The sequence below is a fragment of the Amblyomma americanum genome, chromosome 8 (genome assembly GCF_052857255.1).
Source record: "Amblyomma americanum isolate KBUSLIRL-KWMA chromosome 8, ASM5285725v1, whole genome shotgun sequence".
NCBI lineage: Eukaryota > Metazoa > Arthropoda > Arachnida > Ixodida > Ixodidae > Amblyomma > Amblyomma americanum.
The window spans coordinates 82880945-82908814 of NC_135504.1; the positions used below are offsets into that span (position 1 = coordinate 82880945).

General features: G+C 47.8%; 1 protein-coding gene across 2 annotated transcripts in view; it reads left to right on the plus strand.

Moving 5' to 3' along the window:
- Positions 1-27656, plus strand: part of LOC144101960 (uncharacterized) — a 38774-nt gene extending 11118 nt beyond the window's left edge. The window contains exons 5-12 of one of the 2 annotated variants that reach the window (XM_077635200.1): positions 886-989; positions 2142-2180; positions 4320-4500; positions 4824-4901; positions 6370-6417; positions 21788-21916; positions 24273-24345; positions 27432-27656. In XM_077635200.1, the coding sequence (XP_077491326.1) occupies positions 886-989; positions 2142-2180; positions 4320-4500; positions 4824-4901; positions 6370-6417; positions 21788-21801 (464 nt within the window). In that variant the 3' untranslated portion in view covers positions 21802-21916; positions 24273-24345; positions 27432-27656. The remainder of the gene's footprint in view (positions 1-885; positions 990-2141; positions 2181-4319; positions 4501-4823; positions 4902-6369; positions 6418-21787; positions 21917-24272; positions 24346-27431) is intronic. The other variant, XM_077635201.1, reaches the window with a different exon arrangement.
- The last annotated feature ends 214 nt before the right edge of the window (positions 27657-27870 follow it).

Sequence of the window (27870 nt, forward strand, 5' to 3'; positions counted from 1 at the left end):
GTTTTGATCGTGCATGTTTATGGGGGTCTTGAAATTCTGTGTGACGCCATCATGACCACTTGGCACCAACAGGTTAGTGAGTTCTGCATATACAGTTTAATCCCAGAGTAGAGTCTGGAAGAATTAGAAGTTTATGGTTCTCACTTCAGCTGAACAGGACTAACATTTATTGCCTTGCTGGTCGCTTTGAAATGAAAATGGCAGTGTAGGATACAGGGAACCGAGGAGCTGCCACGTATTTCATTTAGCCGTCTTGCAAGAATAGAGCACTTCCGTTAGGATGTTGCTTAAAAGAATCGTTTTCAAATTAAGAGCACATCATCGCTGTCAATCACTACATTGTGTTGACATGAACGCCTGATCCAAGTTATACACTTCTACGCGCAGCAGAGAACCGACAACCATGCGCGAAAGTTGGCGAGCCCTTCCCGGCGACTTTTTCATGCTCGCACCCTCCTCCGTCGCTCACACCTCGTATGCAAGTTGAGAGGTGACTATTGGTTATATTCTTTCAGACGTCAGGCAGCTACCATGACCGATGCCAATAAGCCGCGTAGCTCCGGCGCATCAGAAAGCTCCGCCTCCAGAGGTGGCGCCAGCGGACGATCGCCGACCTTCCAGCGTGCAAATAGCGACGAGAGAAGAGGGAAAGGCGCTAAGAAGCTGAAATGCATAATATGACTACAGATATCTCGGCTTCTATTCAGCGCATTAAAAAAAATTCTGCAAGACAATATTCCTGGTGCGGGGTGCTTTATTGTCCCAGGCGTATCGCCACTTCATTTGAGCCTCTTTCAGAACCCCTTTAAATCTCCTTTCGCTTCGTTCATGCGGTGGGTGGCATGATGGCAGCCTTGTAATGTTTAAAATACTGCGCTGTTACAGTGCCGGTCGTGGTCGGCGGTCAGCGCCCGCCTGATTCGTCTGGAATGCATGCGTCGTGTGGGTGTGTCCCGCCTTCTAGGAGACAGCCGGGCCACCAGCCCATGGTGAGCAAGTAAGACAGAACTCTCTGATGACACTTGGTTAAATGGCCAGGACAAAGAAGGGAGTGCATACATTGTTGTGGTTGACTTTGGCCCTTAAATTTCACCTGGACATTTGACGATGCAGTAGGTGACACGTCGACAGTGACCTTCAATGTCTCACGAGGTCAAACCGAACTTAACTGTGTGGTGGTGCTGTGGCCAAAGCAATGGTAGTATAACCACGAGGTCATACCGTTAGGTACCTGACCTTGAGATTTGATTCGAGGCAGTGGCAATCATGCTGACCATAGATTTTGCTCGTATAACTTGGTTCATGGACCGCCATTTTTTTAGAAAGTTTTAGACTGAAAATCCTTGGTCTCGGTGATGTCTTGTTTCACCGCACTGCGCCTGATTGGCATCGCAGGGGGACTGCCACATGCAACGCGATTTACCGCAACATCACGACAAAAGTCTGAGGAACTATTTAAAGGTCTGACACTGAAAGGCGTTAGGCATTTCGCTCTTGCGATGTACGCAACTATAGCCCAAGCCGATGGAAGCCAATTCTTGCGCTAGATTGCTTGAAGCCAATTAGTATAAACGACTGATTTTTCGTCACCTCACAAATGTCCTTCTTCGAGTTATGCATTTGGCATGACCGCAGTTCGCGACAATGCATGCTCTTGCATGACTTGTTCAATGTTGTGTAATTGAACATGATTGCTTTAATGTGATGCTTATTTTTACTGCATGACATGGTTGAAAAAAAAAATTCTATCACCTGCTTACTGAAATGTGCACTGCTGCTCTATTGCCATGTCAGGGACTTTACTGTAATTCTCAAAAACAGCTAGTGGCGTCAGTTCTTCTTTGTTGGTTCCAATAGTTCTCCTGCTGGCAAAAACTCAGTATCTTATTGTAAATGTCCTTGGAGCCTTACCTTTGAAGGCTGTTCTCATCACTTGAGGGCACATGCAGCCTCTGTGTAGCCTAATGGAGCACTATCATGATATAAACTTGGCAGCAGCAAAAAGAACAAAACATAGAAGAAGCACACTGGACGAACCACTTCATATGACATCATCCTGTACTTTTGTGACAAGGTTATAGCATGAATCACCAACTCGCCCAGCTTTCTGCATTACTTGAAGCTCTGTCATTTTTGTGCAGCTGAAAGCAACCAAGACTGACAAGGAAGCACTGCGGGTGGTAAGTTCTTTATTCATTTCATTCTCTCTGTTCATCCTCTTAGCTGCCTGTTCGCCCCATGGAGTAACACAACATTCTAGAAAGAGGGTGACAGTTACTTTGTTCAAGAAGTATAGCAGCCTAATGGCATATTTGTTGTTATGGACAGCTTGCATTTCACGGATCAGTGTCAGAGTCAGTAGAATGGGAAAAGTTGACTGTGTGCGTAGAGTCTCACGTTCACAAAAATCAGGAAATCAGTCTATATATATTCAACTGCATTTGATAACAGCTAGTGCACTTTTCTCAAACTAGCATATATGAACATTATTTTTTTCTCTGCACAGTAGGTGAGTGAAATTGTTTATTGAGCATCCTGGGTGTTTCTCTTTTATTGGTGTTGCTGCATTGTGTCAATATTGCAATTTGTCATCCATCCTTCTCAGGCATTCACAGGGTTTGCATATGCAATGAATGAAATTGACTGTTTTTAAACGGCTGCGTGTTTCTTCTGGACAAGGGGGGTGGGGCTTTCGACTCAGTGGAAAGCTCAGCAGTCATACATGCATTGCGTAATCTGAGGGTGTAGAAGAGCCTTATGTCAAAATAGTGGAAGATATATATATAGCAACAGCACTGCTGCTATTGTCCTCCATCAAGTCAGCAATAAAATTCCAGTAAGGAAGGGCGTCAGGCAAGGAGACACAATCTTGCCAATGCTATTCACCGCCAGTTTACAGGAGGTATTCCGGGACCTAAATTGGGAACAGTTGGGAATAAGAGTAAATGGAGAATACCTAAATAATTTGTTATTCGCTGATGACATTGCCTTGCTGAGTCACTCAGAAGGTGAACCGCAAATCATGATTAATGAGTTAGACAGGCAGAGCAGAATGCTGGGTCTAAAAATTAACATGCAAAAAACCAACTCACCTACGGGGCAGAAACGTGGAGGCTGACGAAAAAAATCCAGCTTAAGTTAAGGACTACGCAGCGAGCCATGGAAAGAAAAATTATAGATGTGACGTTAAGAGACCAGAAGCGGGTAGGGTGGGTGAGGGAACAAACGCGGGTTAATGGCAACCTAGTCGAAATCAAGAGGAAGAAATGAGCTTGGGCAGGGCATGTAACATAACCGCTGGTCCTTAATGGTAACAGAGTGGATTCCAAGAGAAAGTAAGCGTAGCAGGGGGTGGCAGAAGGTTAGGTGGGCGGATGAGATCAAGAAGTTTGCAGGCAAAGGTTGGATGCAGCTGGCAAAGGATAGAGTTAATTGGAGAGACATGGGAGATGTCTTTGCTCTGCAGTGGGCTGATGATGATGATGATGAAATGGAAAATACATGTCTGACAACTATGTCATTTTGTTTTATTTCTTTTCCTCATGTGGTGCATATAATCAGTGTCAATCATTGTCTGATCTGATGCATAGCCTTGCGAGCACAGTAGTGAGGCACTGGCTGGACTCAAGACTGAGGTATGCAAGCATGTGCATGGTGTATGCTGTACACTTAACCTGACAGTACTTGACCTGACAGTAACCTGACAGTGTAAGGTGCTGTCACTAGATCAATTCGTCCACACTCTGAAAAATTCTTTGAATGTCACGAGGACGGAAAAGTGGAGGGGGGTGGGGTGCAGGAAGAGTCAGACTGTTAGTGTCCTTTTAGAGTGCAGTCCTTGTGCATCCTTCCTGCATTCTGTGTTGTCTTCGGCATCAGCAATATTGGCATAGCCAGTTGTCCAAGTAGCAAAGCGAAATGCCACTTGGAAGGTGGCTAGCAACATAACATGCCACCTGCCAGCTGTGGCAGGTGAAGGCAGGTGAAGATCTGCACTCAAATCTCGCATTACCAACTATCGTAGTCGTCAGTAAATTTTTTTGCCTCTCCTTCTCTCTTCCACGTCTCTGAAAACCCTCACATGCCCCATTTGTGGCCATGAGTGGCTGTAGCAGCTTTGTCTGGTCGATTAGAGTCGGAATCTATTCATCTAATGAACTGTAGACCTGAACAGAGGTGGAAGACTTGCACTGCCTCAGCCTGTCTCTGACACTAAGGGTCTTTTTGCATATGGCAGGAAGTAGCCCACATTGCATCAACAGTGCCTATGCACAAAGCCGCTGATATGGCAATTTCGCTTCTTTCTCTCTGAATTGTAGAACAAGCATCTCAAGGCAGAAGTGTCGAAGCTGCAGGAGAAGGTTTGCAGCCTAACCAACGAGATAGCTGAAACAAGGGACTCTGAAGCACTGAAACTTGAGCGTCTTTACCGGGAAGCCAAAGAAGAGAACCAGTTCATGAGGAGAGCCGCCACTGCTGCCAGTGCAGGGGTGACCCCAGGTAGGTTCTGCAGCAGTGAATGCGAGAAAGTAAATAGTGGTTCCCTAATTGGATCAGGGCTCATTCAGTCATTTTGCCAACTGTGGGTGCAAGTGTTGGCTAATTTAAATCTGTTTTGCAAGGCTGTGTGGGCAGAAATTTATATAGGCAGCTAGCGGTTGCATACTCCATTTCTATGGTGGTTGTGAATGGTTGATTACATGTGGTGGCAAAATTACTCGTACTGCAATTTACGCAAATGAAAGCTTGTTGAAGTAAAGAGTTGCACTCAGTTTACACTGGTGGTCTGTTGCAGCTAAATAAGATCATTTTGTTTTGACCAGGCTTCAACTGCTGTTCAACAGGGAAGCAGACCTGTGCCTGCTGCACCACAAGATGTACCCAAGTGCATGCCGACACAGGTAGGCCCTTTCACATCGTCGTTTCTGCACATTCCACGCAAGCCTAGCACTTCCATGGCCCAAGCCCCATCAATGATTGCACCTCCTTTTGCAGAAGCACCAGCAGGCAGCACCTTTAGAGGTAGTGTGGTGAGGGCTGCAGCATACGTTTAGCCGCCCACTCGAACTGCTTCTTCATGGTGCACATGTGTAGCTTTGGTCTAATTGAAGCCCCACAGGCCACTGGTAGAGCATCTCTGTAGTTGCACCCAGGTTGCCAGAACAACTGCTGAAACAGTACAGCTACCAATACAGCCCCTTTTTGGATTGTTTTCTTAATTTTCTATATCTAAGTGAGTTGAATGTGAATGAATAAGCAATGTTTCTGTTCTTCCTGCTTGGCATTGGCCTTGTGTGTTTGCAATATGTTGCTTTTGAGTCAACGGAGGGCAGTATTGCTAATTCTGATAGCTGCATTGTTTGGCCCAATCTGACTGGGACAAAGCTTTTTGTGCTCAACTGTGCCAAAAATATAAACCTGACTTGAATTACATTGAACTATGAGCAGTGCAGATGGTTTCAGTGATGCATCCCGATCAAGGATTCAACTTTCAGCTGTGAACCACAGAAGTTATGCTTTCTGGTTTTCTGTATTGCCAATGAGGTGTGATTGAGAACCGTTGCAGTCTTTGTTATATATATATATATATATATATATATATATATATATATATAGTATATATATATTGGATCTGAATGGCTTTAAGACCTCAAGTAATCAATAGCTCTCCGCTTTCCGGTGGGTGGCAAATACTGAATGGCGCCATTGCCAGGGACACTATATATGTAATGGGCAAAAGTTTTATCCCTTGCTTCCCAGCTTCCCATTAATAGTGTACCTCACACTTCACAGTATACTTACTTTAATAATGTTTTTTCAAGGATATTGATCAAAACCATGTTTACAGACATAGGGGGTGCTCACCAACACCAGAGTCTAGGGTGCTTCGATATAGCTTCCATTGGTAGGGTGGTGACATCTCCACCTTTCTGGAGCACAATCCATTTAGCCACAATAAAATATTTCTTTGGAACTCAACATTTCCTCATCTTTGACACATGAGAGCATTTAATACTGCTTCCTTACATTGAAAATTCAATAAGAATACAAACTCAATTTTGTACGAGGAAGGGGCTCACCTGGGGACAAAGTTATCATGTCAGTTATTGTTACTACAATTGTTTACATGCCATGCCACAGGAAAGTCTGGCAAGGTGCTAAACTCAAAGCAATCTGTGAGCAGGATTTCGAAGTCCTCATCATGTTGCCACATTACCGCCTATTCGTTTCTCTTGCACCCTCACTTTTAGAATAACTGGGAGAGCATGCTTCCGGTTGGAACTTATTTCTTTTCATGACACAAAGGCATATTTTGTGCATATATCACTAGACAAACTATCACTGATCTGACAGTAAGCTTTCTTGCAGAAAACACCAGTAAAGGCTTCACCATGCAAGGGAAAGCATCATGGCAGTGTAAGTGGCTCCTTTTAGCAGTTGAAAACTATGGTATTTTCTTATTTCTTAGCCTGTGAAGTAACGTGAAGCTTCTGATCTCTGCAGAATGCCACAAGTTTTTTTTTTCTTGATCTAACTTAAGTAAAATATAGATGTACTATAGATTGTTACTTTATCTGGCAAATTAAAAAGTAATGTAAGAGATCATTTTTTATTATTATTTTGTTTGCTTTGCAAAAAACATCTGAATTTTCATGTTATTTGTTCAAGTTTTAAACAGAGTGTAGCCGAAACCTTGTGGTGCAGCTGTGCAGCTTTATTTGGGCAGCTTTTCTTGGGCAGCTGGTCAAGTTTTTCCAGCAAAGGGGAGGCATGACACACATAGCTACATTGTTTTATACTTAGTATGCAATGTGGTGAAACATTGAAGTAAATTACATTTCAACTGGCAAACATAACTTCGTCGTGTCATTTATTCAAAGTGAAAACTTCTTCAAAAAGATGTGGAGTGAATGAGCGCATGATGAATCAATTGAAAACTTCTTCAAAAAGATGTAGAGTGAATGAGCACATGATAACTAAACTCATTATGATTGATAAATTTAGTATTTCTTGGTGAGATGTCTAAGCACATGTTTACTATTACAAATGTATTTCTTGTCATGCTCTGTTAAGTTTTTCATGCTATGTTGGTGGCCCAACAATGCTGAATTCAGCCATCAGTTTGGGGGACCTCACTGTGCATGCACAAGCTATAATTAACCGAGGCTTTTAATTTGTGTACTGAGCAGTAGCAGCATCGCATATCGACTTGGTCAGCACACTTTCATCATGTGCTGCTTCCAGCTTGGACATTCATCCTTGACAATTTAATCATAAAGCTTTCAAGAATTATGCCATGAGTGCATCAGATTCCCTTAACGCCTGTACAGGGGCAGCTGCAGCACTTCTACTGATCAAATCATTCTGTCATTTAGTGGCGTTGCTGTTTGTTGGCTTAGTGACACAAAACAAGAGAGCGCATGCATAGGGTGTCCCTCTCGCAAGCATCCTAGGGAGGTGGAAGCCAAGCAGCAGGTTTCAGGGAACTGGTTGAATGCTTTCTGAACACACCTTGCATTTTAAGAGACCGACCGAAACATGTTGCGAGATTAGGATAAAAAATGTTGACTGCAACAGTTTTGTGCTGCAGTATTGAAGAAACATTGTAAACATAATTTGGCACTGAAAATTGCATAAAACACCTGAAAAGTCATCTTGCAGAGAAAGCTTGCCATTATCGGTGTATCGTGATTTCGATAAACGTTTTGATAAAATTTTGCTTATTTGCTGTTAAGTGCAGCTTCTGTTCCTTTCATTCTACATTTGTTTACATCCTTTCTAGTGCACCCTTTGATGAAAATCAACGCCCTTCTCACATTGCCGATGAGGTGCTTTTAGCTTTTGTCACTAGGTGGCATCATAGTGTTTTGCATTTCTTGGATAAAGCATAACCACAGTCCACTCAAGTTTTTGTCGACGAGGTGTAGATCACTGTGCCATAACAGCTTTGGGTGTAGAAGCTCAAACGGATGCTACTCGTGCTAATCTGTCCAATTGCTGTTTCTGGGGTGGGTTTATACTCTTTTGGACCATCACTTCTGCCGGCGTTGAATCACCATTGCGCTTGTTGATGATAGTTGTTGTTTGCACTGTTTTGCACAGTTTTTCCTTTCATTTTTGTATCATGTTGTATATAACCACTCCTATCCAGGCCCTAGTTGGGCTGATAGTACCAATAAATAAATAAAGTGGGCACATGTTCTGAGATTGAAAAATTGTTTAATAAAATTTTTCTACACGGTTTTTAACAAAACTGCTGTGGGAGTACCATTAGGCAATAAGTTTTACATTGCGCCGAAAAAACATGGGGGCTCAAAATTCAGTTCGAAGTACCTTTAAGAAATATAAATATATTTAAGGTGCATGCCACACTATGAAAAAAATAGAGGGTCTTTGGTTTATTGGGGTTTAACGTCCCAAAGCAACTCAGGCTATGAGGGAGGCCGCAGTGAAGGGCTGTGGAAATTTCGACCACCTGGAATTTTTTAATGTGCACTGTCATTGCACAGTACACGGGCCTCTAGAATTTCACCTCCATCAAAATTCTTCCGCCACGGCTAGCATCGAACCCATGTCTTGTGGGTCAGCAGAGCCGAGTGCTGTAACCGCTGAGCCACCGCGGTGGGGCCTATAGACGGTCTTTAGTCTTAAGAAGTTTGAGATATATCTCTGCCCTCCGGCGTTTATTTAGCATTCGGAGACATATAAAGGTTATTCTGAAACCAGTCGACCAAAAAAGAGTGTGAAACGGCATATATATATATATATTGTAATAAGGAACGTCTTGCAAAGCACAGCGTCGAGAACAACCAGCGGTACAGTCCAGGCACAGACCAGAGGCAGCGGTCAGTCCAGAGCACGCATGAGGGATGGAGCGTTTGGTGCTCGAGCTTCGGAGCGTTCGACGCTTCTCGTTGTCTTCTTCGTTAAGCGCCAGCCTCTGAAGATTCAAAAGCCGAAGGCCAGCCTTACAATTCCCCCAGGGCGAAAGGGCGCCATCCTGGCGGCCTAGGGGGATGTGACGATGGCGGGGTCGTATTATGGTTTGAGGCAGGTCGTGTGGACAATGGACGATGATCAGGGGATGGCTTAAGGAGTCTGTTGAGGTAATTTACAGGGGATGTCTGTTGAAGAATACGGTAGGGTCTCTGGTACTTGCTAACAAGTTTGGAGGAAAGGCTGGGACCTGAGGAGGGTACTCAGAGCCAGACCAAAGAGTCAGGAAGGTAGGCAAGAGTAAGTGGAGGGTGATCATGGATGCTTTTCTGCTTCTGCTTGGTGTGAGAAGTGAAAGACCGGTCAAGCTGTCAGCAATCTTCGACATAAGTTGCGGCTTGATAAGTAGTTGTAAATTCGGAAGCATCAGGGCAGTAAGGTAGAATGGTGTCCATTGTGCAAGAAGGCTCACGGCCATACAGGAGAAATTACGAAGAGAATCCGCTGGTGGCTTGAGCAGCAGAGTTATAAGCGTATGTGACAAAAGGGAAAACGCGGTGCCAGTTACAATGGTCGGAAGCAACATACTTGGCCAGCATGTTGCCAAGGGTGTGTTCAAAATGCTCAACCATGCCATTTGTCTTAGGATGGTAGGCGGAGCTGGTGCGGGGAACGATGTTGCACTTCTGCAGGAGAGCTTCTACAACTTCAGAGAGGAAGACCAGACCTCTATCACTGAGCAGCTCTTTGGGTGCACCATGGCGAAGAATGATGCGATGGAGAATGAAGGATGCAATGTCATGGGCTGTAGCGGATGGTAAACGTGACGTTTCAGCGTAGAGTGTAAGGTGGTCGATGGCAACGATGATCCAGCGGATCCCAGTTGATGTGCTGGGAAGAGGGCCATAGAGATCGATGCCAACACGCTCGAAGGGCTGCACTGGGCAAGGCAGCGGCTGCATAGAAGCGGCGGGTCCATGAGGTGGATGTTTTCGTCACTGGTATGCGGTGCAGGACTGAACGAACTGGCGGACATAACGGGCCATCCCACGCCAGTAGTACCACTGTCGTAGATGGGTGAAGGTCTTTAAGAATTCGGCATAGGCACACTGAGGATCATCGTGGTAGGAACAGCAAGCAAATGAAGGAGCGCAGATGTGTCAGAATGACGAGAAGCCACTTGCGACCGACTGGGAAGTAGTTGCGGCGGTAAAGAAGCTCGTCTCAGATGGCGAAATGGGGGGACTGACGACGGAGAGCGTGAGAAAGAGGTCGAGACGATTGCCCAAATAAGAGATCTAAGGGGCAGGTGACAACGTCAAAAAGTCACCCGTACCGGTAGGGGCGAAATTTGATGATCGCCCAAAGGATGGCTAAACACTCCTTCAGCTTTTTTGAGTGTCCGGCTAGCGTAAGCGCCAATGTATTTGTCAAAGCCTTGCTTGCACTGAGCGAGTACTGCACCGAGGCCGACGCCCCTGGCATCGGTGTAGAGTTCCCTCGGAGAACGAGGGTCGAAGTGATGCAGCATTGGTGGAGTGGTCAGGAGGCGAAAGAGTGTCGTAAACGCTTCATTACAGGCTGGTGACCAGGCCGAAAAGGTCGTGGCTGGAAAGGAGCTTGGTCAGGGGGTCGATGATAGTGGCGAAATTGCGGACAAAGCGGCGGAAGTAGGAGCAGAGGCCGACGAATCTGCAGATGTCTTTTACAGAAGTGGGCTTCGGAAACTCGGCCACAGCTCGCAACTTGGCCGAGTCCGGGAGAACGCCATCCTTCACATGTCCGAGAATGGTTAGCTGCCGAGCTCCGAAGCGGCACTTTTTCAAATTGAGTTGGAGGCCAGCATTGGCCAGGCAGCAAAGAACAGTCTCAAGGCACTGGAGGTGAGATTAAAAGTTCTGGGAAAAGATCACAACGTCGTCTATGGTGACAACGGCATGTGTGCCATTTGAGCCCTCGGAGTATATGTTGTCCATCATGCGCTCGAATGTGGCGAGTGCATTGCAGAGGCCGAAGGGCAGGACATTAAATTCATAGATCCCGTCTGGTGTGACGAATGCAGTTTTTGGGCGATCGTCCTCTGCCATCGGCACCTGCCAGTAACCGGAGCGCAAGTCCAATGAAGAAAAGAACTCAGCACCCCGCAGGCAGTTGAGGGCATCGTCGCTGCGGGGCAGAGGGGAAACGTCCTTGCGTGTAATCTTGTTCAGACGACGGTAGTCCACGCAGAACTAGATGGAAGTTTTTTTCTTGACCAGGACCACTGGCGATCGAGTCCCAAGGGCTGTGCGACGGCTGTATCAAGTGACGCTAAAACATGTCGGTCACGTGCTCGTCAATGAGGTGGCATTCAGTGGCTGACACGCGTTACGGACGTTGGCACAAAAAGTCATGGGTTCCAGTGTCAATACAGTGAGTGGGTAACGGTGGTGGTGCGGCCCAAGGAAGGTTGCTGGTAGTCAAACGAAGCTTGAAAATTGTGCAGAATGGTGACAAGCTGGTCTCGTTCGGTAGGCGTCATGGTAGCGTCGACGGAACGGTGAAAAATATTAACAGAAGACTGATTGGTGATGGGAACAGGCGTAGTGGCGCTGACGTGAAGGCTTGCCATGCTATCGACGAGGGGGTATGCTGAGGCGGGATCGAGAAAGGCAACACTACCAAATGATTGGCCACGGAGTAAAGTGGTAGGGCAGGAGAACGGGTTAGCCACATAAATAGCACTGGAGCCATGAACAATTGTCAGCACGGCATGAGGCAGCAAAACAGACTTTTGGTCAGTGCATTGTAAAGAGTGGGTACAAGTGACAGTTGCATCTGAGGGAGCAGCACAAGAGCCACCAGCACTGAAGAGAAAGGCGGAACGCCTGTGTCCTCTGAGATGACCACAGTAGCGGCAGCAGCACCGGGTACGTCCAAGGGAGCGTCACGGTAGGGCGACAAGTCAAGCTGAGGACGGGCGCAGTCAATAACCACTTGATGTCCGGAGAGGAAGTCCCAACCAAAGATAAAGTTGTGAGAGGAGAGGACGAGGACGATGAACTCGATTGTGTTGGGAACGTTCTCGATGAGCAGGCGGATGATGCAGACGGCTTACGGTCGAATGTCCTGAGCACTGGCGGTACAGAGAGAAACGGCAGGGAGGGGCGTCGTCACTTTTTTAAGTCTGTGACAGAGGGTGTGACAGAGAACGGAAGCGGCTGTGCCAGTGTCAACAAGTGCTTCGACGGCAACTCCCTCAACGAACACAGTAATAATATTGGCAGGCATAGAAACAGGTCTTGAGTGAGTCACTGGTGATGCAGTTCTTGCCTTCAGACCTGCGGCCGTTAGTTTTCCGCGTGGAAGGCGGGTAGGCGGCGTAGCATTGGAGAACGGGAATGGCGGCCAGGAGACTGCGAGCGGTGGGAGCGGCGACGGTAACTAGGAGAAAGAGACCGGAGGCGGCTCGTGTGATGCAGGCGAGGACGATGGAAGGTCGTACGTCGGTTCATGCCTACAATCGTAGGGACGGTGGTCACGACTGCGACACAAACGAGCCACGGGACCAGTGATGCTACAGGCATGGCAAATAGGGTGGTTGTCTTGTGTACGCCAGGGGTTGAGTGGCTGCGGCTGCGATTCGGGGTGGGCAACTGTACGGTAAGGTGGGGTTTCAGGTCGATGAGGTTCTAACTGCTGGGTAGGTGGCCTGTAGACAGTGGCAGCAGGTGAGGGCTGTGACTGCACCACGGCATTGGCGTACGTCAGAGGAGCCACGATCAGGGGCGGCTGAGGAGGAGTTGGCAGGACTTCAGCCACCTACTCCTCAATAACACGCTGTAGGTTGGGAGTGAGCGGCGGCGCATGTGTAGGCGGTCAGGTAGACAAAGATAGCTGGCGTGCGACTTCCTCACGTACAAACTGCCGGAATTTTCCGGAGGAGCGACTGTTGGTCCAGAGAACCGCTCCCTGGGAGAGCCAAGCTGGAAAGTGGCCTCCTGAAAGCCTGCATGCCGGGTAGAAAGGCACTGTTTGCGCAGCTCATCAAAGATTTGGCAGTAGCCGATGACACCGGAGACAGTCTGGGGATCTTTAGCGATGAGCATCTGGAAGGCATCATCCTCAATGTCTTTCATAATATGTCTGATCTTGTCAGCCTCGCTCATAGAACGGTTGACACGCTTGCAGAGGTCGACGACATTTTCTATAACTGGTGAAATTTTCGCTGGTTTGCTGGGCCCGACTTCGCAAGCGTTGCTCGACATGAAGCTTTCGCACTGCGGGGCAGCCAAAGACTTCTGTCGGACTAGGTTTTAAAGCTGCCCAGCTTGAGATGTCAGCCTCGTAGTTTCAAAACCAGAGATTGCCTACGCCGCTCAAATAAAAGATAACATTGGTGAGCTTGACGCTATTGTCCCACTTATTGTATGCGGTTGCATGTTCATAGGAGGCCAAGCAATCCTCCACATCCGTGTCATCTGTGCCGCTGAAGATGGCTGGGTCACGCTGTCGCGTGGCGCCGGAACAGAAGACAGTCTACGGAAGCGGTGAAGCGGTTTGGATGACAGTCTCAGGCATTGCAGAGGCTGTAGGCAATGTGCGGGTGCGAAGCTTCAGGGCGAGGGGATCATTGGCACCTCCACCACTTGTAATAAAGAACGTCTTGCAAAGCACAGCATTGAGAACAACCAGCAGTACAGTCCAGGTGCAGACCAGAGGCAGTGGTCAGTCTAGAGCACGCACGAGGGACGGAGCGTTCGGCACTTCTCGTCGTTTTATTCGTTAAGTGTCATCCTCTGAATATTCTAAAGCTGAAGGCCAGTCTTACAATATATATGTTTTGGGGGGATTAGTGACTTGCATACCTTTTACAAGTTTTAAAAGGCTAAGCATGAAGCTATGCAGCTGCACTTGAGAAGGTGATCAAAAATAATCCAGTGTTTTCTCTTTAGTATTTCCATATTGAGCATGGGGTTATTGAACTGTGCTTTTTACTCAAGTTTTGAATGAACTGTGCTTACGGCTGCTGTTTTGGTATAGTCCTGTTCTTTTGGAGTGACATTCCTGTCACTTGTTATAAATTTCTTACAGCATTATATTTGGTAGTCAGTTTCAAAAGTATTCCAGTATGACTTTTCTGTACCTGAAAATTAAGCCTATTATAAAGCCGCCCTCCTGGTTTCAAGCAGATTACTACCGTGTATCATAAAATTCCGAATAAGTGCCCCCACCGATGCAATGGCCCCACCCCTAACTTCACTGTTTATTTCACATTTCCACACCGTTCCGGGACAGCGCCCCCTGCCCACTCCACGCCCTATCATGCATCGTGCCCAGGCAGCACTGGCCTGCCCCATCAAATTATAGAATTCAATCCAATCCTGCTTTTCAAGCCATCGACGCGTTCATTCACATGTCCGTTCGGCATGCGCCATTTGTCATCTTGTTTTGGCGTTCTCAAGTAAAGAATGCATTCGTACACAGTGACGAAGAAAATTGAGGTCATACAATGGCGTCAGGAAAACTGAAGGAACATGCACAGTAAGTTCAAGATGGTTCTTTGCGTTTCTTCGGAGGGGCACAGGACGTCTCCAAACGTGAATTCGATGGTGTAAGGAGCAGACGATGATTGATGCCAGATGATGGAGACAAAGAGAAAATATATTTGCAGGATAATAATAATAAACACCTTTATTTTCAGACAGCACATTTACAATTCTTAGGACAAGTCTGCCCAAGCCATAAAGGCTTGTCGGGCAGTACTCGGCAGTCGGTGAATGACATATATATGGAAAACAGGCGTGACAAGCAAGCAAACAATGATAAATCTTAATATGAAAAGCAAACAAGAAAAAGAAAACATTAAATAACCGACATATGGGTTTTTAAGAAGTTCCTTAATTGTGACAGCGAAGAAACTGAAAAGATCGAATCAGGCAAAGAATTAAAAATTTTGGGTATGTAATAATTACGAGTGAAGTGACCATAATGAATGTAGCAGCGAGGTACCGTAAAACGGGGGTGATGTCGAAAACAACGAACAGGAATGAAAGGAACCAAAAATTCGCTCTCCCAAAAGTGAGCACGAATAACTACATGATGGAAGAGGGCATCAAAAGAGGGCAGCTGTAAAAGCGAAAACAAATTGCAGTCAGGTGAAGCATCCGTGTTGTATGCCACGGATCGAAGGATGTTCCTTAGTATGGCATTTAATTTCATTCGCCAAGTTTTTGAGCAATGATAATACACAGTGACTCCATATCTGAGGATACCATAAATAAGAGCATGCGCAACAAGCTTGCGAGTCTGAAAAGGTAATAAATATCGAACATTGTATAGTACACATGATAAACCACGAAGCTTGTTACATACTACAGTAAGATGACTGTTCCAAGACATATCTCTGTCAAAAAGTATACCAAGGTACTTAACACTATTTGAAAAATTAATAGGAATGCAACAACAGTTAAGACAATGCGAAGAATGTAAGAATAATCGCCCCGCCGCGGTGGCTCAGTGGTTAGGGCGCTCGACTACTGATCCGGAGTTCCCGGGTTCGAACCCGACCGCGGCGGCTGCGTTTTTATGGAGGAAAAACGCTAAGGCGCCCATGTGCTGTGCGATGTCAGTGCACGTTAAAGATCCCCAGGTGGTCGAAATTATTCCGGAGCCCTCCACTACGGCGCCTATTCTTCCTTTCTTTCACTCCCTCCTTTATCCCTTCCCTTAACGCGTGGTTCAGGTGTCCAAAGATATATCAGACAGATACTGCGCCATTTCCTTTCCCCAAAAACCAATTATTATTATTATGGTTCAACAGACAAAAGCTTTTTATGGGGATTATGAAAACAAATGAGTTTAGTTTTTTGTTGATTACCGTATGTACTCGAATCTAGGCTGGCCACGATTCTAAGCCGAGACCCGAAAGTTGAAGGCCACAGAAAAAAAAAAACTTACCTCGATTGTAGGCCGGCCGAAAAAACAACGCTGTTTATACCTCATTATCACAATTATTTTTATGACGCGACACGACTGTTCTTACGTCGCCGCGCACCTGAAAGTGCGTGGCGCGAAACGACTGCACCATGTGTCTGCGCATAGGCGACTTGGTGTAGAGAGAGGAACTCGAGTGAGACACAGCGGGAACCATCGCGCCTGCGTGCTCTGCCGAAGCGTGATTGATGGCCCCGAGAGGGACCGTTGAAAAAAAAAAGCTGCCAAAGGAGCTTTGAGAGAAGAGGAGGAGGAGAGGCGGCGTTGGGCGAGGAGACATATGCAACGCCAGCCCGGGATCAGCCCCCGCTCATTCGTCATCATCATCGCTGACTTCTTTATCGCTGGCCTCCTCGAACAGTGCACTATTTTCACTGCCATCAAGTGCATTAGAGATGCAGCACTTAATGAGCGTGCAACCAAGCTTTCTGGGATGTCATCCCAGGCTGCAGCTATCCAAGTGGCTACAACTCCCAGTGAGGCGCGCTTTATTCGGCCTCTTGGTGTAAGCTCGCGCCGCTCTTCACTAAGCCAGTCCACGTAGTACTTGCGCAGCCGATCCTTGAAAGGCTTATTGAGGCACACATCAAGAGGCTGCAGCTGGCCTGTCATGCCGCCGGGTATGATGGCGACGTCGGTACCGGCTTCGGAAAGTGCAGCTTTTACGCCGTCAGTGAGGTGTCCACGGTAAGAGTCCAGGACGAGGAGGGAACGTTTGGCCAAGAGGGCCCCAGGATGCCGGTGCCAAACCATTCTGATCCACTGCTCAACCATATCGCTCGCCATCCATCCATTTTCGTTGGCGCGGACGATCACATTTCTTGGAAACACTTCCCGAGCTGGTAGAGTCTTCCTCTTAAAAATTATATACGCCGGCAGCTTGTGGTCATCCGCCGTGCAGGCCAGCATTACAGTCATGCGCTGCTTTTCGTATCCGGCCGCGCGCACTTTCACTTCCTTGGCACCTTTTTCATTCACGGTGCACGCCATTGGCATGTCAAACCATACCGGCGTCAGGTCATCGTTTCCCATTTGTCCTACGGCGTAGCCGTGCTTCATCCTCTTCCTTATTACGAATCGCCGAAATGAGATCAGCTTCTCTTCGAAGTCTCCCGGCAGCTTTTGACAAATGGACGTGCGACGTCGGAGGCTGAAGCCAAAGCGCTTCATGAACTTCTGCAACCAGCCCCGGCTGGCTTTGAACAGTTCCCGGGGGATGCCTCGCTCTCTCGCCAGCTCTCTTGCTTTGGCTTCCAGCACTTCCGTGGTCACTGGAAGTGCCGCTGACCTCTGCGTCTCCACAAACTCGGCCAGAGCTACCTCCACTTCTGGATGGCGGCCTTTCTTGGGGCCCGTGAAAGCCGTTCTCGTTGCCGCGCAAGCAAAAATTTCGTTACGCTGCCCCCTCCAACGGCGAACATTCTTCTCATCCACGCCGAAGTCCCGCCCGGCTTGAAGATTTGACGACTGCTCTGCAGCGACTATAACTTTCCGCTTGAAGGCGGCACTATAATGGCACCGCCTGTTTGGTGCCATGGTGTTGGTGATAAAAACTACGCACGAAAACTTCACTGCTGCGAATGTGCTCACGCCACCGCAGGAGAACAGAACAAGGCCAAAATGGCAGCCAGTGCTCATGTGTGCTTTGATCAGTATCGGCTACGGATAGCAACGGCTACGGATAGCAACGGCTACAGTGCTGTCTTTCGTTGGCGTTTTGTGGGGGTGCCACCTGCGTGCTACATTTATTCGTATTTTACGAATACGAAACCTCGAAACGAAATCCTCGAATCTAAGCCGACATAAGAGTTCTACATCTCGTTTTTTTGAAAAAACTATCGGCCTAGATTCGAATAAATACGGTAGTTGGGAGCGATGAAGCAACAGGAGGAGAGCACAGAGGTTCCGCGGAGGCGAGGGGGCAACGAGAGAGCGCATCGGCAGCGATGAAGCAACAGGAGGAGAGCACAGAGGTTCCGCGGAGGCGAGGGGGCAACGAGAGAGCGCATCGGCGTCTTTGTGTTTTTTTCCCGATTTGTAGGTGACTGTGAAATCATACTCCTGGAGGCGGAGAATCCAGCGGCCGAGGCGCCCAGACAAGTTCTTCTGTGACGACAACCAGCACAGCGCATGATGGTCAGTTACAATGGTGAACTGGCGACCGTACAAATAGGGGCGAAATTTCTGAACGGCCCAGACAACTGCAAGACACTCTTGTTCAGTGATCGTGTAGTTCTGCTCCGCTGCAGTCAGGGTACGACTTGCGTAAGCAATCACGCGCTCAGTCGAAGATTGCTGGCCCTGCAGAAGAACGGCACCAATGCCGTGTCCACTGGCATCAGTGTGCAAAATCGTTGTAGCGCTGTCATCAAAATGAGCCAGTATTGGATCAGATGTGAGAGCCTGCTTTAGAGAAGTAAAGGCAGCCTCGCAGGCCTCAGACCTAACGAAGGGCGTGCTGACTCCAAGAAGCTGATGCAAAGGTGCGGCGATGGATGCGAAACCTCGGATGAAACTACGAAAGTATGAGGCGAGTCCTAGAAAACTGCGCAGGTCTTTAATCCGTGTGGGGCGGGGAAAATGCCGTACTGCAGCAACTTTATCAGGGTCTGATTTTATGCCTCTGCAACTAACGACGTGTCCGAGAACTTTGATAGAAGTGGAAGCAAAGCAACACTTCTTTGTGTTTAACTGATGTCCGGCCGCGGAAAGAGCACTTAGAACTTCATCGAGGCGGGCGAGGTGCTCAGAAAAAATCGAGGAGAAAATTGCGATGTCGTCCAGGTAGCAGTGGCAAGTTTTCCATTTCAGCCCGCGGAGTACGGTATCAATCATGCGTTCGAACGTGGCCGGAGCATTGCACGAGCCGAACTGCATAATGTTAAATTCATATAAGCCATCTGGCTCTTCATGCATGGGGATTTGCCAGGAGCCGGATCGGAGGTCAAGACTAGAGAAAAATTGAGCACCTTGGAGACAGTAGAGGACGTCGTCAATCCGAGGAAGTGGATAAACATCCTTTCGAGTGATCTTATTGAGGGCGCGATAGTCGACACAAAAGCGTACGGAACCATCCTTCTTTTGTACCAGTACGACTAGTGAGGACCAAGGACTTGAAGAAGGTCGTATGATGCGGCGCTTGAGCATGTCGGTGACATTATCTTGAATAATTATTCGTTCACTAGAAGACACACGATACGGGCGGCGGCGAATGATACGCGAACCGTCAGTGTGGATGCGATGCGTAACCGCTGATGTTTGGCCCAAAATTTTCGACTGGGTATCGAAAGAAGCGGCATGTTTGTTCAAGAGGGCAAGCAATTCTGCTTTTTGAGCAGGCGTGAGATCGTCGCTGATAGTAGTGGAAATAGCTGCCGGAGAAGAAGGGTGGGACGAAATGGCGAAGGTGGATGGTGGCGAGGAAAGAACGGTGACAGGTTGAATGGTAGACACAGAAGCCACTTTAGTACCAGCGCGCAGAAGAATGGGCTCCGATGTAGTATTGAGCTCAGTCAGAAGGGCAGTCCCATTGACGGAGCGAAGAAGGGATGAGACGAGGAGAATGCCTCTGGAGAGAAGACGGGGCACGGCTGTGGCAAAAATGTCCCCAGCATGTACATAAGCAGAAGCAACTGAGATGACATCTTCGGAGCCGGGATAAAGCACATGGTCCGCGGTGTTGGTCAAGTGATGAGATGGAATTGCAGGAGCGTCAGAAGGGTCGGAGTCAGCAACTTCCAGAGTAGGAGGGCAACATGTAATGACAGCTTGTGCGGAGTGGAGAAAATCCCAGCCGAGGATGAGAGGGTGAGCACAGGATAGAAGTACAGCGAACTCGATGTGGTGCAGGATGCCGTTGATAAGGTTGGTGCTGTACACAGACCGGAAGGATGCATGGATTCTTCTTTAGCAGCACGGAGAGAAGGACTGCAGTAAGGAGTGCGCACTTTACGAAGATGGGAACACAAAGCAGAACTGATGACGGAAACAGCGGCGCCGGTGTCAATCAATGCGTCTACAATACTGTCTTAAACATTAACAGCTAACAAGTTCGACGGCAGCGTAGGAGGAATTGAAGGGTGGGCGAGTGGAGCAGCTTTACCTCCGGAAACTGCACAATTTAGTTTTCCGTATTGCGACCAGGTGCCTGAGAGGCTCGACGTAGAGGCGATGAGCGCCGGAACGGTGACGGGGAGCGGCAGCGCGACGAGCGGACAATCGGCGAGCGGTCGGGAGAGGTCGATGGAGAGATGGTCAGGAGATGATCCGACCAGGTGACAACTGGAACGGAGCTGCAGTGTGGCGACGGAGAGGACGCGGGATCTAGAGCAGCCTCCACCACTTGTGAGATTGTGGACCAAGCGAGCTCTTTATTCCTGCTGGCAAATATGGCGGCCACTCCTCAAAAGATGAAGATGCGAGATGATGATGAATATTCACAGATGAAGACGAGGGTCACGCACTGTGCTCACAGTATCTCGATTTACAGCTGCCACATAGGGCAGGTGGCAACCTGCCCACAAGGCTACCGAATTTTGCATATTACTTCGGGTACAACTAACCTTAGTGTGCTACTTCGCATATTATACGGCCACTCTGATGATGTAACTACTCGCTTATATGACCACTCGGATATATAACCAAACCTAAGTATGACTCATCTTTGCGGTTTTGACTTGTAATGAACTGAGTGTGTTGGCCTAGGATATAATTGGCCCGCCGAGTTTGCTGAGTGGTTAGGCGCTCGGCTACTGATCCGGAGCTCCCGGGTTCAAACCCAACCACGGCGGCTGCGTTTTTATGGCGGCGAAACCCTAAGGCGCCCGTGTGCTGTGCAAGGTCAGTGCACGTTAAAGATCACAAAGTGGTCGAACTTATTCCGGAGCACTCCACTACAGCACATCTTTCTTCCTGTCTACTTTCAATCCCTCCTTTATCCCTTCCCTTACGGCGGGGTTCAGGTGTCCAACGATATATGAGACAGATACTGCGCCATTTCCTTTCCCCAAAATCAGTTATTATTATTGAAGCGAAAAGCTAAACTGCGAACACCGCGCTTCGCGAGCCGGCTATGTTGGAGCACGAGTGATGTCCCGCACACCGCCTACGCCATCCCCTTTTCTCTCTTCTCTTCTTTTTCTCTTTTCCTGCCACCATTATCCCTTTCTTTACGGCACGGTTCGGTGTCCACCGAGATATATGATATGGTTACTCTGCCATTCCCTTTCCTCAAAAGCCAAACAAAACAAGAGAACCGACTCCGTTCATAGAATTAATTTGCGTTGACAACTTGAAAATGAACGGTCATTGCAAACGGCTCCGTGAGTCAGTGGTGACCTTAATCTCGCTTTCACGTACATGGCGTTGGTGTCAAAAGCCTGCTTTGATTGCGTTCCGCCCACTGGATAGCCGTCCCGCACTCCCTGCCACCCTGGGAGGTCACATGCAGTTAATGCTGATCGCGAGAGATTGATCTCCAAATGAATGCTGCAGCCTCGGCATTGCTGCACTGCCGCATCTCAGCCACAACGCTGTCAGCGCTAATTCATTCATTCCACATCTCTCTCTCACAAGGAATTAAAGCACGAATGAGGCATCCGCATATCCAGGGAGCCAGTTATGCTTCCTCCCTTTGCTCAAAGCCATCGACGTCTAGAACATTCTCAAAGCCAACGGCAGTGAACGCCGATATCGTTCGCTTTGTATATCCTGGATTAGCTGAGGTAATCCACATTAATTTTATCATTATTATTATTATTATGACTTACAATATAATGATGCTAATATTATGAAGGGCTAGATTATATTTTAGTACACCTTATAATCTATATTACGTTCCTCTCGAGTTTGAGTTGTGATGAAAACAATTTTTCAGCGCTTCCTTCATGATGTCACCATGAAGCGGTCTCGTCATCTCTGCAGGAATGGCGCTTCTTGACAAATGGTACCTCGCCACCAGCCCCGAGGCGTCCCGGTTTTCAACGCCGCAGTGTAAATGTCATGGGTGAGTTTATGGTTTGTTGTGCGGTGGCTTGGTCGAACGCACAGAAATTTCAGGCACAGCTTCAATTGTGCACACCTGGTGAATAATCGGCGTAGTTTGTTTTGGTGTTTACTCGAAGCAGTACTCTATACAGTCTCTGAACGTTGGCGTCGCAAAGAAATAAGCAGAAGCAAATAGGCACAAATAGGTGCCGCAGTGTGTTTTGCCTGCAGAGTTCACTTGGACTGCATTGAGCACTTTATAACTGGGTCACAGCCGGATGCGGCGAATCTATGGTCCCCACTTGTCATTCTGATTATTTTTCCATTGCATAAAGAAGTTGTTGCAATGAAACACATGGAACAAGTAGGTGAACGGTACTGTGTGACCTTACATGCTTGCACTGGCTTAGGCCAGATGTGTACATTTTCCTACAAGAGCGTTGCAGAGTTCTGGCGATGGTGAATGATTATTAGCTACAGTGGTCCGTAGAATTACACTGCACTAATGCACGCAGTCTGCCGCGGAGAGAACGCGTTCATGCTGTTTTACGCAGCCATTAGAACCCTATTCTTCATCTGTACCTTCCCGTCAAGTTTCAAGTGTGCACCCCGAGTGCGAGAGTTACTCACCCTTTTCTTCTCTCCCGCCATTCATGTGTTGGTCAGCTGGAACGCCTTGCTGGTGCTGTGTCCGCTAAGCCACAACAAACTGATGTAGGAGGGAAGTTTTATACACTTCAGAAGGCAGCCTGGGTGTCATTTTTTTCGAGAGCAGTATAAAATAGAGTTATAATTAAGGAAACACCGACGATATGAAATTGAATTTAGGCCTTCTTCGGGTTTCTGGCTGCTTGCACGAGCCGATTTGTTGTACCGCTTCCTAAGCGACATTCCGCTTATAACCGTCTCTGCAACATTATCTCAATGAAGTCCACCAGCGGCTAAGCATGTCAGCCAACGGTGTTAGAATGAAGCGCTTGTACCTTTTATCTGCAGCGATGCAGTACAGGCCAGATCTTCCGGACTTCACCGTATTCGGATACAGCTCAAAAACAAAATGGCAGGTGTCCGTTACACCAAGCTCAGCCACCAAAGGCGTGTACATGTCGCCGTGATGTCCTGGTCTACCGCCTTGCAACTGATTGAGTGGCATCGCAGCCGGACTGCTACATGCATTGCGATTTACTGCAACGTCAGGAGTACAGACCGAAGTACTGCTGTGGTTTAAGGCCGGACACAGAAGAGCGTTTGGCGCTTCTGTTTTGTGTTGTACGCAACTATAGACCAAGCTTATGAAAGCTAATTCTTGCGCAAGACTGCTTGAAGCCGATCGGTCGAAACGGGTCATTTTTCGTCGCCCGCAAACGGCCTGTGTCGAGTTCTAAATAAGGCATGACCGCAGTTGGCGACCATGAGTGGCAATAACAGGCCCAGATTCCTCAACCAGTCTCCCAGGTATCTTTTATCTTACCGGAAATACTCGTCCATGTGATCATTCTGCTTTCTTTACCACTGCTTGAGAAAGGGCTATTTCGCATCTATCACATTTCGGACGCCCATAGTATATACATGACCGGAGGCTTTAATCAACTCGGTCGCAGTGTAAAAATATCGTGTAGAACAGTGGATGAGATAAGCAGTACCTGATTGAATTGACGATAGTAAGCCGGAAACATAGTGCACATTTTAAGCACACAACAGGCTAAGCACAGTAAGAGGTGATCTTTTACGGGAAAAGAGTTATATCGACGCCTTCTTTCGAGGGCAAAAATTCTGCCCAAATTCTGGTCCTGTTTCCTCAGCGAAGAATTCTAAGAATTGTTGGAAAATGTAGTGCCAAGTTAACTCGCCTTCTGGCAAAGAATGTAGCCGCAGCAAGAATATCTTTGTTAGATGCTACGTACCGTACATGAATGCAATAAACTGCTCCCAGCCCTAAAGGATTTCTCAATAAGCAGCCGTACTGCCCGTAGAGTCGCTGTGTTCCGCTAAAAACTTTTACGCTGTTGCTTCATTCCTGCCTTTGTCGTTGGTTAGCTCGGACACCCTTACTAGACCTACTTGCGAGGGGTAAAGTACCCGACCAGAAATGGAATAGTTACTGCACACGATTCTACGTTGCACTATTGCACAGTCGTGGGTGAGCTGTCTACCAGTTGACCTCTAAAACGAATTTGACTGCATATCTAGAAACTAGCGACGCGCGGGCCTCCATACCGATTATCCACGCGACATATTATCATAAAAGGCTGCACTATTCATTTTAGTATATTTTAAAAACCAAAAGACGACGTTCCACTCAAGTTTGACTAACAATGAAAACGTCAGCGTTTTCTTCACGATGTTACCTTGAATCTGTCTTGTCACGTTTGCAGGGCTGGCGCTTCTCGACAACTGGCACCAGTAGCACCGCGGCGTCCCGGTTTTCAACGCCGCAGTATGTCGTGGGTAAATTATGGCTGTGTTGTGTGGTGCCTTGGTTGAACGCTTAGAAATTTAAGGCTTTCCAATTTAGCACCGCAGGGCTTTCGACTGTGCACATCTGAGGAATGACTGACGATGTTTGCTCGAATGTTTACACGAAGTTGCAATCTGTACTTTCTCAGAACGCACATCGCGAAGAAGTAAGCAGATGCAAACAGGCGCCATGGTGTGTTTTTCTCGCTAATTACTTAGGACCACGTTGAGGACTACATTAACGGGTCACCGCAGGAAGCCGCCAATCTACGATCACCACCTGTCATTGTGATTTTTTCCATTGCATAAAAGAAAGTGATTGCAATCGAACACATTGAACAAGTATGTGACCGGTGCACTGTCACCTTACACGCTTGCACTGACATTGGCCGGCCGTGTACATTTTCATACAAGTGCGTGCAGAACTCTGGCGAAGATGAGTGCATAGCTCCAGTGGTCCGCAGAATAACGAGGCACTAATGCACCCAGTGTGCCGTAAAAAGAACGTTGTAGCATTGCTTTGCTCAGCCCTTATCACCCCATTCTTCATTCCTACCGTACCGACAAGGTTCAAGTGTGCACCCTGTTGTGATCGGAGGCCCCGACAGCGGGAACAGACGAGCCCGGCAAGCGCCATCGTACTATGTTTGACCAAAGGTGCTGTCGTCCTGAGAAGAGGATTAGGAACGGCGCCTGGCGACGGCGAGCTGTGACGAAAGGCCTCTAATCCCTTCGTCCGGAGTATGGAATGCGGCGTTTCTCCCAAACTGCGCCCTCACGTGGACCGGCAGAAAGACCCGAACAAAGGCGCCGGAACCTTCCCGCTCGCTTGCACCTGCTCGGCCAGACAAAGCTGTGGCGGACACGGCTGATTCATCTTACCCTCTGGAATTCATGGGGCCGTCAGGACGCATCTTTCCCAAGGAGGGGATCACTGCCTGCAAAGCCAACGACCTTATGCACCTGGTCAACCCGTCCGAAACAGCATTCCAGGACCTCAAGGCGCCAGGATTCCTTATCGCCTGTGCACGTGTTTGTGAGGGCGGTCACTGAGTTAGGGCGGAGACTATGAAGAGTGCGTCTGCCCATTGGACGCTTGATCAGCCTCTGGTTTCCCTAGCTAGGTGCCTAGGGAATATCCACTGTATTTAAGCTGCAATTTGGCTGGTTTCAGGGCACTTCATCTCTGACTTTTGGTATCCCTGCTTCTGTTGTAAATATGTAAATAAACCTTCAGGTTTACCAACCCTCCTGAAGGCTTCCCTCCGTCGTCTGCAGAGTTCATCATCATGCGGTGAAGACCTCGGTCCCGATACCCAAGCATATCAACCCTCAGTGCGAGACTTACACCCTCTATTAAGCTCTCCCTCCATTGAAGCATTCGTCAGCTGGAACCACTTGCGGGTTGTGTATCCGCTAAGGGACAACAAACCGATGTTGAAAGGACGCTTTCTGCACGTGAAAGGGCGGCCTCTGTGCCATTTTAGAAAAGCAGTAAAAATTAGCTAAAACTATTATGAAGGAAGCATACGCGCTATGAAAATAATTTAGGCTTTTCTCTTGCTTGTGGATGCTTACACGGGCTTACACCTTGTCTCTACGCAACGTACCACTTCGGACCATGTCTGCAGCATGATCTCAAGGAAGTCTACTACCGGCCGAAGCTTGTCAGTCAACGCTATTTAAATACAACGGTTGTACCTTTGATCTGGCGTCATGCAGTACCGGTAAGCTCTTCCGGACTTCACTGTATTCGGGTGCAGGTCGACCACAATACAGCAAGTGCTTCTCAAAGTAAGCTTCGCCAGCAATGGCGCGTACACGTCATGATGTCACCTGATAGTCTAGCGTCGCTGAGGGAATGCCACATGCAATGTGATTGATTGCAACGTCACAACAAAAGTCTGAGGCTGCCTTCGTATTTCTGTATGGCGACCCCTTACTTGGGCTCTCACTCTCGGGTTTGCAGCCTACTTTTCCGCTCTTTAACTTCAGGAGCTACCCCGTCTACAATATAGGCATCGACCCAGCAATTCTGTGAGCTGCGTTTTCCAATACAGCCTTATTTATCTGATTGATTCAGTACACGCATATATAAGTGGGTGGTATCCAGACTGCTTGTGGGTGGGTCTGCAGTCCAGGTACCCGGAGGCTTCTGTCGACCTTCTGGCGATGACAAGAAACGCTGCCTGGTCACCGAGGCTTGCACGGGTTTAACTCTTCAATGGAAAGGCGGTTAGTTCTGTTGTGCACTCTTTTATTTTTGACCTAGGGCCTTGACATTTAGAGGGACAGTAGAGATGTTAACGAGCATGTGCATGGCACGCTGTCAGTGCACATTAGGGGTGTGTCAATTTTCATCTTCCAACCTGCTGTAGAACCTATTTTTTCTCGAGGCCTCATTCATCTTCTCCTTTAAAGGACGTCTCAGGTTGCCACCAAGAATGCAAAAATTGCGATATTGAATAATTGAACCTTCATAAAAGAAATAAGAGTGGAATGCACGGCACCATGAAAAAACACGGTGGCCGATGAAAATAATTGTACGGCGGCTTCCTGCAGAAGAACCGTTTACCATTCCTAATGGTTTCGTTAGTGAGCGACAAACTTTGCCAAAGAATGCCGTTTTGTTTTCTATTACCAAATTTCGACGAGGAGGAAAGGAATTTCAGCCCACGAGAATACTTGGTGAATATATCAGTGCGTACGACAGGGACATGAAAGCAGACAAAACAAGCGCTTACTCGCAATTGCAGTTTAAGTGAACAGCGCAGTGAACAGACGTGTCTTTTGTGCTGCTAGATTTACCATGGCACTATACCATTTTGCCCAAGTTTCTATCCTCTTGCAGGAATACATGTCTCACCTCATCAATGTTTATTATTTCTAGGCTAAATATAAAATGAGACATCGGAAACACAGATAAGGTCGACAGACGAAATGTTCCAATGATGCATCCGTTCGCACGCCACTTTTGCTAGTGCCTTTCTCGCGTGTATGTAGTCTGTCCCGGAGATCTGGTGTGCGTAATGTAAACCTGCTTCGTAACATGTTCCACAATATGCGGCACCCCGCAGGACTTGGCCAGAGAGAGGCCGGTCCTTCGTTGTCATGGTGACAACAGACAGCGGACAGGATATTGCTGCTGCGCCACTGCGTCGTGGTGGGCCGATCTCGATCGCTAGGGCGCTCCTTGGCGCCGAGCTAACGTGTGGTCCCAGTGGTGACGTGCTGCGGCGCAAAGCTCGAATAACGTCTCCAGCTGGACCTTGTCTGGGGAGCTCTGCCAGCTGCGGAAACAGTTTTTGTTAATTACGTAGCTCGCTGTAGACCATCATATTTAAACGCTGAAGGTGTTTAGTGTTTGTTGTGACAGTGCTGCGCATCACACTTAAACAAGTAGAGAGGAGATGGGGAAAGAGTCCTAGCGATTCTGTTTAAGTTTACATAGCTGTGGCATGAGCTGCACGCATTGAAAAGGGAATAGTTATTGCGGACAGAAGTCAGCGGATACCA